A 13360-nucleotide genomic window follows, 5' to 3' on the forward strand; every position below is an offset into this window, starting at 1 on the left:
TACACACATAGACAAAAGAGAGAGAGGGCTACTACAGAGATGAGGATGGAATAGAAAAGTGGCTGACGTCCATACTTCCATCTCCACTGAATTATAAAATTATGGCGAATTTCAGCAGACTTTCTCTTGATCCACTTATTGTTCACTTATTTCCGTTGCCCACTTGAGCTCAACCTCCATCATCCACACGGATGGAAGGCAGAGTGGATGGAAGGCTTGCTCCTGCTGCTGCTTTCTCCTCTCTGATTCACTCTGCTTTCACTACTTCTTGTGTAGCTCGGAGAGGGAAAGTGAGTGTAAAACACACTTCTTCTCCTTCTCTCCACCAACGAACCAACTCTCACTAAATTATACTCTTCCCAATTCCAACAATTCATTTTTAACTGTGAGAATTAAGCTATAAATCCTCCCGCAGCACAAATTCCATTCGCTTTCTCCTCCACTTGAATGTATGTATACCAGACAGAGTTGAGAGAGGAATGGGTTCAAGATTATTATTATTTTAGAACTATGAGCTCAACTGAATTTTGCATCATATTTCCATTTCCACATGTTTAATGCAACCCAAGAAATCACGTTACACACATTTATACTTAAAAGATGGGATGGAAAATGGGTACGATTTCTGGAAGGATGGATTGTTGAGTGGGTGTGTTGTAATGAGACCAAATTGGTTTGCTGGAGATCATTTAAATTTCCATGTATTATTTGCTTCCATTTCATCATCTACTCCCACACATTCCCAACTTACAATACTTACCCCTCTTTGTCAGACTTCAAGTGGGTGGAATGTGTCACTGAGATTTATCGAAACTTGGTGTTATAGCTTCTTGCATGTCCCAATTCAGATTTTTTCCTTCATGAAAGAGGATGAAATTCACTCAGCAAACTAACCAACCAGCAGCAGCAGCAGTACAGCTCCTTGAGAAATAGTCCTTCTTTCATCTCAACTTTTTTTCTTTTTCGCTGATGAGGATGCAAGTGTTCAGTTCACAAGTGGTGTCGAACTAATACTGGTTTTGATGTTGCTCTCTCTATACGTGTGCACTTTCACCTTGCGCTGCTCGCTCGGATTATGTGGAAGTAAATCCTCCTTTCATTTCTACATCATTAATAACGATTTAAAGAAACATCTGCTGGTTGGCGTGTTCTCTTCCTTCCTTTTATAAAATGTTTGACAAATTGAAACAGTTGCGTGTAAAAGTGTAAAAATTCTCTGGCAACGAAGGTGGAATGACTTGTTAATTGCTCCTCCAACAAATCCCATTGGTGAAGACATGACAAGACATACGTAGTAGTTTCTCCAAGCGAAGGGTGAAAAGTTGTTCCACTTTTTCTGACAAAATAATCATTTCTCATCAAACACAATTAACTCAATTATCATATTTCAATTCTTTTCGTATACATGATGAAGGTACGACGAGGTATACACATCGTAGTACCTTTACATTCATTAAATATCGCCCAGAATAGAGTTCACTTTTTTGATTCAGGAAAATAAAAAAAATTGTTTAACAAGAATTGTCAAACCTTATTGAGGATTTGGCCAAGAATAATACAGTTGCAAATTGTCAGTTGCCTTAATTTTCCTGACTTTTGAATTCTTTTGATCGATGTCGTTTGTAAAATTAGTAAAATTACTTTGACATGCTGTGTGACCAGACTCTGAATTTGAGACTGAGGAGACAGCAGCAGAGGAGGAAAGAGATAAATCGGAATCATGATAAAATGAACTTGTAGAATCTCAATGAAAATGTAGTGCAATGCAATACGATACGAGAGCAGCGTGACAAGGAGAAAATTCTGTTCTCATCATTCCAAATCCTATTTCTTCTTCGTTCTCTGTTCTGTTCCTCCATCGACGGAACAACAAACACCATAAATATTTGCACCCAACTTGGGACAAAAGTGCGTCAAAATATGTTTCTATACTTTTCCGTACTCACTTTTACCATTCTCTATAATCTCTTCCTGGCCCTTCGTGCGTGACGGAATTCTTTTGTCTTGCTTAACACAGGCGAAGGATGAACGTGACCGAGTGCGACTGGAAGTGGTGGAAATGGAGGTTCAATGTAAGTTAATTGGTTGATTTATATTTTAGAAACACCTGCAACAACATTTGCACATGTATAAATCTGAAAAATTAAAAGTTAAAAGTTTCACGCTTGAAATCTTGTACAAAAACTAATTTTGTAATTGTATTTTCACAACTACTTGAATATTTCTCATAAATCTTGACCATAAGCTTTCCAAATGTTAACTTCTAGGCGTTACAATCACTTTCCGTGATGGGAACACGACGGACTCGAATTTGCTCCAAGTGATCACATCCGAAGAACAACATGCCCATTACGAAGAGTCCTCGCGGAGTGGTCAACCATCAGGCCAACTTTGGGACAATAAGGGTGGTGGGAATAGTGATGAGATGGAGGAAGACGTCTTTGAACCCCTGACCCTCGAGTCCACCGGGTCCTCTCTGTCCATCTCGGCCTTCGACACTAACAAAAACTGCAGTGGACAATTCATCTATTTTATTGCTTATTACTCTACCCTCACGTCCGCCAACGTGTCCCTCGCCCTCACCGGTGAGTTCAATGTTCAATCAATCAGAGTGACAAATAATATATATCACACCGAGAGAGTGAGGGAGAGGAAGCTTCTCTCTGTATGCGACCACTTTGGCATTTGGCAACCAACCACTTCCACCATGTATTCCACACTTACATAGCTTTCTTCACTTAGCTTTCTTTGTTACTCAAGTTATTAAGACTGAGGGTTCACCGTATATCAGAGTCATTCGTACTGATCTATATGTACATATGTATTGTCGCCCTTCTTCGTTACAAGATTACAGCGACAGACGGTATAAGAAGAAGAAGGTAAGAGCATTGAGGGTGACCCATACTGCATACACGGACCAATACGTATTTCATCATTTCCATCTTCTGCCCTTGTCAAACTTTTTGCCATTACTCTTTACGTCTCTGTCATAAAATATAAAACTCGGTCTCATTTCTAATTCCAATATTTCTCAACGCTCTAAGTCAGCCCCAAGTGAGCTGAATTCTACCACTTTTACTTTTTTGTCCCTATGTTGTACTCCACCTTGTTATTAAGAGAAACTCGCACCACACCACCGTTGAGATTTATGAGAGAACTCTGGGCACCACCGGTTCGGTCGTCAGTGTATTGATTGGGCTGATACATCATGCTTGTGTCGCAATGCATTTCTTTGTTGGAAAATTGTCATCAGAGCAAAAAGTGGGACATGCATAGACGAGCAAATTACTTGGACAATAAAACTTTCACTCATTCATTCCCATTGGTTGGCTTCGGATTGAGCCGATAAATAGTAAGAGGGATAATATTTACATGGGTGCATGGTGGGATGGGTGCGTACTTGTACGAAAAGTACGCTGGCCTGAAATTCCGCACTGTATAATACAACAAACAAACTTTGACATGAAATCAATAGTGTTTCATTTTCAAATAGGAAATGTTCATGCGGAAAATGATTAACACGACGTTCAGTTCTGCGTATTTTTTGCCCACCTAAAAGTTTGTAGAGGCGCATATGTATGTGTGTACGTACATACGTATGTATACATGTCTATGTGCACACACAGCAGCAAAGTACCCAAAATGCGACGAGGAGAAAGTTATTGACTGTAACGGACTGATTGACTTGACTTTTCATCTTTCGAGTTTTTTAAGGCTTTTTCTAGTCTTAGAAAGTTTATGAGTTGACTTGTTTAGAAAAATTATGAGATTATTTTTTTTACTTCAACTACGAATTTTCGTCACAGTCGATGAGGAGGAAACTTCAACTAAGATTTTTGTTGATGAAATTTGCAGATATGAACGGCGGTGATCCTTCGAGAATCTCCTACGATTTCTGGACCTTCCTGGTGCTAAAGTTGATCCTCCTGTTTTTCGTGCTAGTCATAATTCTGTCGGGATTCGGGGGTTGCGTGACGAAAGCATATCGTAAAGAAAAGTACAAGGAACTCAAGTGTTTTGATAATGAAGATGAAGCAGGAACCTTTTCCGACGGGACAAGTAATCCCGAAGGACGACGCGGTGGAGGGGATGACGATTCGTCGAGATGCACTTCCGTCACCCTCATGTCCTTCGACTATTCATACTGGCGTCGAATACGTCTTCTTCGACTAAAGTATTTCCTCCTTCGCCCTCGACCTCTCAACTACGTCTCCTCCAAAGTCAAGTCCTTCCCATCAACTCCGACCCATTCAAGGAGAAGTCGGCTGCTTACGAAAGCACGAGCTGAAAATAAACAGGACGGCCCTGGTGGAACTGGGTCAGGCGGACAACAAGAGTCATCCAACGCCACCAACACGGCTGCTACGAGTGGTGTTACCACCGGGGAGGATAAATCTAAATACAGACTGAGCAAATCCATCAGTTTGTCAGAGACAAATTTACGCGTGGAGAAAGTGGAAGAGCAGCAGAGAAGTGCCGAAGGGAGACCACTGCTCGAATCCCGGAAGAAGAACAAGGGCAAGATGTGGACGAAGGAGTTGGAGGGCAAGGAATGTGCGAAGGAAGATGGAAGAGGTGCTGATGGTGCAAAATCCCGGCGGATGACCAGACCCATTTATTCCAAGGATCCCTTGAGTATTGCCACGACCACCTCAGTGTCAAATTCGTTAAATTCCTCCTCTGAACTAACAATGTCAACCCCTACACCTACGCCAATCCCCTCTTCCAAGAAGCGCTGGTCGGTGTCGGTGAGAAAAGGAGGAAATGAGGAAAAGCTGCTCAAGGAGGAAGAGAATTTGAAAAGGAGGGCTAAGGAAAAGGACAATGGGATAGAACTTGAAGAGCAGCAACATCAATCCAGGCGAAAAATTCACAGTAATTTTGCCAATAAAAATGAGTTGGACAAAGTACGGCGTATAGTTGGAGGTGGTGTGGAACGAGTGGTCTTGGATTTGACAGGTTTACACAGAAAACGGGACATTGGCAAGTCTCAACTTTCACTCGCAACCACGACGGGCAGTCTGCGTCGTTGCGGTGGGTCTAGTTGCGGTGAGGAAGACTCTTCCAGGACCGAGTTGGATGATGCAGATCAAGATTTCGAAATGGATTACTACGATTATGACGTGATGAACGCTGGGAATATTCCAGGGTCCTATTTAGGTTTGGAGCCTGCTTTTGTCCTCTGGAACTCTGAAGTGTATCATGACGATGAGCAGGAGGACCAAGTAGGAGGAGGAGAAGAAGAAGGAATTGCCAACCAAGATGAGGATGAGGACGATCCACTGCAGGAACATCATCATCTTATCATTCCCATGAGCAGCAGTAACGCTTCCTCATCCCATGAAGAGTGTGATATCGAAATGACAGCGACGGCCAGCAGCAGTAACTCGACGAGCGTGGGCATTTTCTCAGACCCATTTTACACCAGCACCACCACACTGAATAAAGGGAGTAGGAGGCAAATCACTGTGAAAGAAACTTCTCTAGACACGCTGAAATTCGCTGATGAAGATGATGATAGTGACATTGAGGAGGACGATAATGCCACACAGGGATCCGACTCCATATTCAATACTGAGCAAGATTTAATCAACGATGATGACGATCACCATCAACACAACCAACCCTACAACCTCGCCTCCTGCAGATGAACGTTGTCAATGCAAACGGCTTCCTCCTTATTCAAAAGTTAAAACCAACCTGTCTCTCCTCTCAACTTTCTCTTCAGGGACGAGAGCATTATCGTTTCTACAGACCCATCATCTTCTGCGTTGTTGGTGGTTTTGCTAGTTGTGGGTGGTCTCCTCCAGATTCAGATCTCTTCTCTTGCGGTTATTTTTACTGAGTAGTCTGGGCAAGTATTTACACTTTTCATAAGAGTGCAAACAAGGCTAGAAGAGATGGTAAAGAATAAGAAACTCTCATTTTCTGTACCTTATTATTATCGTTGGTATACTTGTCATCGTCTCAACTAATAATCAAATGACTATCATCATCGGTACTGCGGTACTGCTACTACCACTATTGCTACTACTCACTCGTAGGCTAAATCTTTTGTGGGGAGCATTTTTCTCACGAAGATCGGTGCTTGAAAACAAACCCTTTCGCTACAATTTCTTCCTCTTATGTAAACTAAACAAACACACTTTCGGAAATATATATGTATGTACATCCATCCGACGTCCCCTTCCTCCATTTTCCTGACACCAACATCAACTACTATTACTACAAACTCTGGTAAATACTTGGTCTGAATGTCGACTTATCACATGTAATCTTAAAACTTACCTTATTCTAATTATCATCTTTCTAGTGAATAATGTGTAGAACCAAATAAAATTTCTTTCTATTCTTGAATGAGGACTTTCGCCATCAATCATAATATGTACTTGGCATGCTACTAAATAATTATAAACATACCAACCCTTTCTCTAGATCTGCATAACCTTTAAATTTACTGAGAGATAAATAATATGTACTTATGAATATATAACTTATTTAAAACCTCGTGTATGATTTATCAATATCAAAATGATGGTTAAATACATAAATTAAAACTCACTTTGATTAATAAAAACTAATGTGAAATAAGGAGCAAGTTACTTTTACAAGCATCAACATCACATTCTTCTTTATTTTACCATATCTTGTAACAATTTTGAAGATAAGTCAAACAAAGCTCAAATTTTTTGTGGGATTTTCAGTTAGGAACTTTTAGTCACCAGCATACATTTATCAGGTAAATTGTTCTCCTATCACATCATTTACGAAGTTTACTTTTGACAAAAATTTAAGTTAGTAAAAAAAAGTTTTAATTAAAACAATGAGAATATCTGTACGTGAGGTGGTAAACATTGTGAGATCAATATTAAGGTAATCAGTTTTAAATTCAAATATCTGCATGGGAAGTAGTAGTCAATAAGAATGGTTATAAAATAATCTAGTTTTAAATCTTCAAAATTTGCATAGCATTTTGAAGAGATAACTTGTCCTCTCCAATAATCTGGCGAAATGTGGTCACATTGCTGGTAATAGTTTCGAATTCCTTCGCTTTAAGATGACCATCGCGGATAACTTCATCAGGCATTCCAGCTAATTTCGCAGCATTGAATCCGTACGACTTTGGACATGGACCAGGTGCAATTTTGTATAAAAAGGTAACGGTTTCTTGCGTAGGGTCTTCTTCATTCTCATTCTCCACCATGCATGCCTTGAAACATGTATCAACAGTTTTGTTAAATATTGGAGAATATTTTTAAAATTATTGAAAAAGGACGTACCATATGTCCAAGTTGGATCATTGGGAGATGTTGAATAGATTCCACGAGTGTATGATAATGTGTTGAGAATAGGGTTCGAACCCCGTCATTTGCCAATTTCGTAGCAACTGCATGAGCAATTGCGGTTCCATCATAAGTAGCAGTACTGTTTAGAAATAAATTGCAGTGGCATTCATTAGATATACAACACATACTATCCAATCTTATTTTTTGCAAGTGTATGCTCAAATTAAGTTCTTCTCACCCTCTGCCTAATTCGTCCATGAGAACCAAAGAGTCTTTGGTACAATGACGCAAAATAGCACTGGCTTCACTCAGTTCAACAAAGAAAGTACTTTCTCCATCTCCGAGATTGTCAGATGCTCCTATGCGTGTGAATATGCGGTCAATGATGCTCATTTCGCATGCAGTAGCAGGAACGTAGCATCCCTAACACAAATACTAGTTAGTAATTTTACTATACAATGACATAAATCTTGCAAACAATTTCTCACCATATGAGCCAAAACAGCAATAAGAGCCACTTGTCGCATAAGAGTAGATTTTCCACCTAAATAATAAATTGACAATATATAAGGATTTTGTAATTACTGGACGTTTAGAAGATGGAAATCAAGAGGCATACCCATATTAGGTCCAGTCAACAAAGAAAAGCATCCAAAAGGAGCATTGTTTGGGCGTGAGACTCCCAAGTAACACGAATTGGCGATATATGACTCCACAGCCATGCAGGGATGTCTTCCGTTCTTGAGCTTGAAAAATGGCTTGCGACTGAAAACCACTTTCGGTCGACACATTTCTTCTTGTGACTCGGAAAATGTCTTTAAAGATATGATTGCATCTAACTCGGCAATACAAGAAATTGCAACCTTCCACGTGTCGTGGCTATATATCGGTAACAACAAATAATCTTAAAAATTGATATCAGTGTGTATATGTCAATTTTTGTGATGCATTACCTCTTGTCAAATTTTTCAAAAACTCTTCGAGTAATATCTCGCAGTACTTCCTCTCGTTTAGTTTCAATTCGTTGAATTCGATCCAAAAACTCCTTTAAAATGAAATAATGCATTCAACACTCTCATTATTAAGTGATGATTATGTTCCATTGAATTATCTTATTCAACAGTTAATAAGTGTATAGAAACAAAGGTTTTTGGTCGGTTTACCTTTGTTTCAGCAGTCATGTAACGCTTGTAACCCTTTTTTGATGAACTCAGTTCGAATTCCCTGGGTACTTTAGTGTTGTCAGATACTTCCAACTGAAAGCGGTTTTTAGCTGATCCGAAGTATGATACGCGCGTCTTCAACTGACCAGTTATTTGCTTCAAATAACGTTCTGATTCATTCTTTACTTCTTCCAAATCAACCTGCACCTGGTCGTATTCAGAATCAGCACCGTCTTTAGGAATAATCTTTCCTTCCTTTACAGCATCAGCATGATCGAAAGCGTCCTTCAATAAAAATATGACAAAGGTGTAAAGTAACAAAGTACTCAAGCGCCTCCAGTAGGTTATTCATATGATATATTTAACTCACGTCAAAGCGTTTCAAGAGAGGACCTATGTTGGGAAAACGATTTATGATGTTTTGAAGAAACTGACTTTGAACCTCATGTTCTATAAAGAGATAAAATATATCACATTATCACATTTTTAAGCACTTGTATGTATGTATTATTATTCAACATAATACAGGCATACACAAACTTACCTTGCAGCAAGACAATAATTTCTTTTGACGATTTGAATCCATTAATGATGGAAAGCAAATCAGAGATTTTGTTTTTCGAGTAAGTTACTTCTTCAAACATGATTGCTCGTCCTTCGGGATGATTTTGCTTTCGGTGAGCGCTTCCAAGCAAGTGGACCCTGAAATAATTATAGGTTATTACACTAATTAAATGAAATACTTTATTAGCCTCAACGAAGTATTTTTTAAAATTTATAACTTGCTTGCTGAGTAATCGTTCCAAGTCAGGAAGGCCTTTGAGTAAAACTAGTGCACGATTTATAAAAGTGCTGTAACTCATAAGCTCTTGAATTGCATCTAAGCGACTCTCAATTTCTTCAGGAATGGCGAGTGGGGTACAAATCCATTGACGGAGTAAACGTTTACCAAACGGTGTGAAGCACGTGTTGACTTTCGACAGCAAATTGAAACAAGAAGCAGAACTTTCTGTAATGTCCAAATTCTGTAGTGAAATTCCATCCAATACCTAAACACAAAAATTAGCCATTTATTTGGAGTCATTGTATGGAGATTCTAATTTATTACCATATTGGTTGGCATTTTGACATCATTAGGTCCAGAAATTGTTAAAGAATCCACCGGATTGTAAATGGAAAATCGTTTGAGTGACAGCAAGTCATAATCAACCAAGAACTGTTTCAGACATTGTGTGATAAGTCCAAAAGCCTGAACGGCAAGTTCCCAACCTTTTTCTGCAGTCATTTCTCCTGTGATGCATATTCAGAAGTACCGAGTTATTAGAATTTAATAAAAAAAACATGTTAACAAATATATGAACGACATGAAAATCATATCGTTCTCTCCGTACCAGAATCAAGCAGTGTCTTGAAGGCATCAGGCCAAACAATGTCTCCAGAAGCCTTATCGTAAAAATAACTATCCTCTTTTATAGTTTTGATAATCTTTTCAGCCGCCGGAATTTGTGAATTGTACTCCTCTTTCCGTACTTGGGCGTAGCCATTGATTAATTGGTCAACTCCGCTTGGAAGATTTCCCTTCTTCACTATAACCTATGCAAGTTAGATGTCACCAAATCAGTGAATAAGAATGTGTGGTAAAAAAATCACGACAATAAGGGCAACTACTACATACCTGAGCAGGAACATGATGAGAAAATAGAGTTCGCAAACGCGAAAAGAAGCGATCATCTTCGAATTGAGAGACATGAAATTCTCCGATAGTTGTGTCGATAAAGCATACTCCGAAGGTTGGGTTTGTAACTTCCTGTTGAGTAGAAGTACTACTAGCGACCTGAGATAAGATTTTGAATTAACGTTAATAAATGTCGATTAATCATAACTTATAGTGATAGCAAAATAGCAACCTTTGCAACCACGCTGTACAAGTATGCCGACTCTGGATTGATATTTTCATATTGGCGATCTAGAGCTGTTGCGGTTCGAACTCCACGAGTAGTGATTTGGCAAACTTCTCGATTTACAACGTTAGCATACTTTGGTACGCTTCTACCCTCTGTAAACATTCAAGACAAATTTTACGTTTAGAAATTAACCCCTTTCAAATACCCTAGCAAATAAAAGTTATTAATCACTAAAAAACGTGCGTACTTTTCCTGTCAGTCTTCAATCTCTCATTCATCATGTCCGGAGTTTCAGTTTGCTCAATCCGTGCAACTTTGTAACCTTTATTAATCAATGTTGATGCTCTATAGGAGTATGACTTTTCAGGAAATCCCGCATGTGCAACGTCTCCCTGATCAAAAATGTACCCAAAATTATGAAGCAGAATAAACAAATTAATTATATAAATAATTGCAAAGTATTTTCACCTTCATGAAAATTATGTCCAGTTCTTCAACTGCGATTACAGCATCCATGTGGAATAGTTCATAAAACTTTCCCATTTTAAAGAACAAAACAGTATCAAAATAGCTCTTTTTCATTTCCCACCATTGTCGTTGCACCTGAAATTTTGAGCAGTCATTAAGATTAGCACAAAAATTATATATCTATTAATACCGTTTATCTATACAACTAAAAATAAACGTACCGGAGTTTGTTCATTGATATAGCTCATAGGAACATCCAGCGTGGTGGGATCATACATGGGATCAGACATGAGACGTTTTTTTGAATCTCGGCGTTTCTCCGGTTTCAGCCACTCCAATTTCAAATGTGGCCATTGAATAGATCCACCACCATCAACGGGATGTCTTTCATCGCTGCCGTCGCCGCCAGGAGTTTGTGACCCCGAAGCCATTTTCTTGCCTGCTCCTGTCGGAGTTTTCGCTTTCATCGTCGCTTTGGTACTAGTCGGGGTTACAGGACTGCTGGTTGTGGAGAATGTTTTGATTTTCTTCCTGAGAGAAGACTCCACTGGAGAACTCACCGACTTTCTCTTGATTCCACTTCCCCCGACATTCCTCTTTTTGTTTCGCGACTGCGATGAACGTGGTTTATCGTCATCATCTGATCCAGATCCATCGTCACTTTCTGGTTCGGACGTCTCGGCTGATTCTTCATCCTCTTCATCCTCCTCCTCATCATCATCGGACGGTTTATAATCATCTCCACTCTCATCGGATGGGGCAGCCTTTTTCTTCTTTTTAGACTGAACGACCTTCTCCTCCTCTTTGGGAGATTGATTCTCTTCATCCGACTCTGATTCGATACGTTGGATCCGTCTGCGTAGAGGAGTCTTCTTTCCAGACTTTTTAGGAGTCTCTCCAGCATACGAAGGAGTTATCGACTCTTCTGTAGCAACCGGCTTGGATGAGGATTCTTCCCGAAAGGGCGAAGGACCAGCCGGTGTGTCGTCATTATCACCCTCTGCCCGGCTAGTAGTCGCAGTGCTGGATGTTTTCGGCGTAACGGAACGACTGAAGTAATTCAACAATGTGTTGGACTGCGGCGTGGTGGGGGGTTTGGTAGGGGGTGCCATCTCAATGAAGGTACTTAGGCCTACCTCTGCCCTCCAGATATACTGTTCAAGATTTTAACTAAAATATTTTTAAAAAACTTCAAAATAGTGAAAAGTTAAAATTGGTCGTAAATCTCAACGCTTGTGTTTTTCACCTCACCTTTTCACCTCTCAGGGAGTAATTCTATTGACAAATTGATTGTTAAATGATGCAAAAATTGGTGCCAAAATTAGCCAAGGGCTTCTGACTCGGAGCAAAGTCAAGGCAAGAGTGAAGAACTGTGGGTTTCTTTCTTTCTTCTCGTGGCCGCAGCAGGAGTCGGCCAGTGACAAACGCGGTTTCTTCTCGCTCTGCTCCCGCACTCGATGGTCCTCACTCCTGATTCCCGATTTTGCATAGTACTGCATTACCATTTATTAAATGGAAATTTCCATGTACTTTTGGCGTGGATCAAAAACTGTATGAAAAAATGTGTGCATTCCACTTCTTTTTGCCTTAATCTGCCAGCCTATAATTAAATTAGTTCAGCTGGCAGGGTCGACCAGCTTCAAAGACAGGTGCATATCACGTCACATATTGTAATGCTAACCATTGTCTCCTTGTCGCTGGAAGCATGCAGCCATGCATGACATATGATGCCATAGTTGAAAATTGTCCTAAGACATAATAAAAATTGGATTATAAAAGCAAGCTGAAGTTTTTACCCACTAATTTTGTACGTTCGTATAAGAAAAAGTTTTATCTACGTTGCTTGGATATATTGCATGCATGCATACACTGTTTTTTGCTCGGCTTCATTTTGGTCAGGTAGAAAAGAGTCCATTTCTATCCTATCTATTGCAACATGATTAGATCAGGATTAATAAAAGACGACTGTGTAGCCAATTGGGACGAGCCATCCAATGAAAGAGTCGTCCTATGACTTTATTGTATCCAGAATAATAATAACCATATCGCTTCTGCATAACGACAAGATTGCATGATGATGCATTATGCATTAAAAAATTGACGACCAAAAGACAAATTTATCGACGGGGCTTCTTCAAAAACTACCCGTGATAGCCGTTGACAATTAGAAAAAATTGCGAAATCCATCCGCCAGCAAAAACATCTCCCTCTCTCCCTCCTCGTACATATAAATACTTGTACAGAGCCATATATGAGCGATCTTGTATATATACACGACTAGCCACTAGACGATCTGACCCATGTTAATCTACGACCACCGCTGCCGGCACTCCACCACCACCAATGCCTCTTCCCTGCTCAGTGTCTTACTAGTGCCAAGTGCACCTCTTTTGGGTCTTTTCTTCCCTCGGGACCAGACCCCTGGAAATAAAACTGGGTATCCATCATTCCATACGGATTGCTATTCCATGGTACAGAGCCAAGTAAGTAGTAGGAAGACGGGCAAGAAAGTAGGAGAGAAGACTTGCGCAAATCCGTT

At 39.8% G+C, this 13360-nt stretch overlaps 2 protein-coding genes across 3 annotated transcripts in view; one reads left to right on the top strand and one right to left on the bottom strand.

The window, feature by feature from the left end:
• Nucleotides 1–6594, top strand: part of LOC110850906 — a 43058-nt gene extending 36464 nt beyond the window's left edge. The window contains exons 14-16 of the mRNA XM_022098508.2: nt 2018–2072; nt 2268–2585; nt 3856–6594. Coding sequence (XP_021954200.2) covers nt 2018–2072; nt 2268–2585; nt 3856–5651 — 2169 coding nt within the window. The 3' untranslated portion in view covers nt 5652–6594. The remainder of the gene's footprint in view (nt 1–2017; nt 2073–2267; nt 2586–3855) is intronic.
• A 9-nt stretch (nt 6595–6603) lies between these two features.
• On the bottom strand, nt 6604–12322 carry LOC110851254 (DNA mismatch repair protein Msh6). 2 transcript variants are annotated; one of them, XM_035852747.1, is made up of 18 exons: nt 12073–12322; nt 11043–11975; nt 10822–10956; nt 10601–10745; nt 10357–10505; nt 10125–10283; nt 9841–10042; nt 9558–9739; nt 9236–9498; nt 8994–9151; nt 8820–8899; nt 8450–8734; nt 8240–8331; nt 7906–8165; nt 7775–7830; nt 7525–7709; nt 7281–7425; nt 6604–7210 (listed from the first exon to the last, which is right to left on the bottom strand). In XM_035852747.1, the coding sequence occupies exons 2-18, from the start codon at nt 11931–11933 to the stop codon at nt 6947–6949; spliced, it is 3651 nt and encodes a 1216-aa protein (XP_035708640.1). In that variant the 5' UTR covers nt 11934–11975; nt 12073–12322; the 3' UTR covers nt 6604–6946. The 2 variants fall into 2 exon arrangements, with proteins under 2 accessions (XP_035708640.1, XP_021954650.1); XM_022098958.2 differs by having other exon boundaries at nt 11043–11991; nt 12073–12320.
• Nucleotides 12323–13360: the final 1038 nt, after the last annotated feature.

This window comes from Folsomia candida, unplaced genomic scaffold (assembly GCF_002217175.1).
Source record: "Folsomia candida strain VU population unplaced genomic scaffold, ASM221717v1 Fcan01_Sc006, whole genome shotgun sequence".
NCBI lineage: Eukaryota > Metazoa > Arthropoda > Collembola > Entomobryomorpha > Isotomidae > Folsomia > Folsomia candida.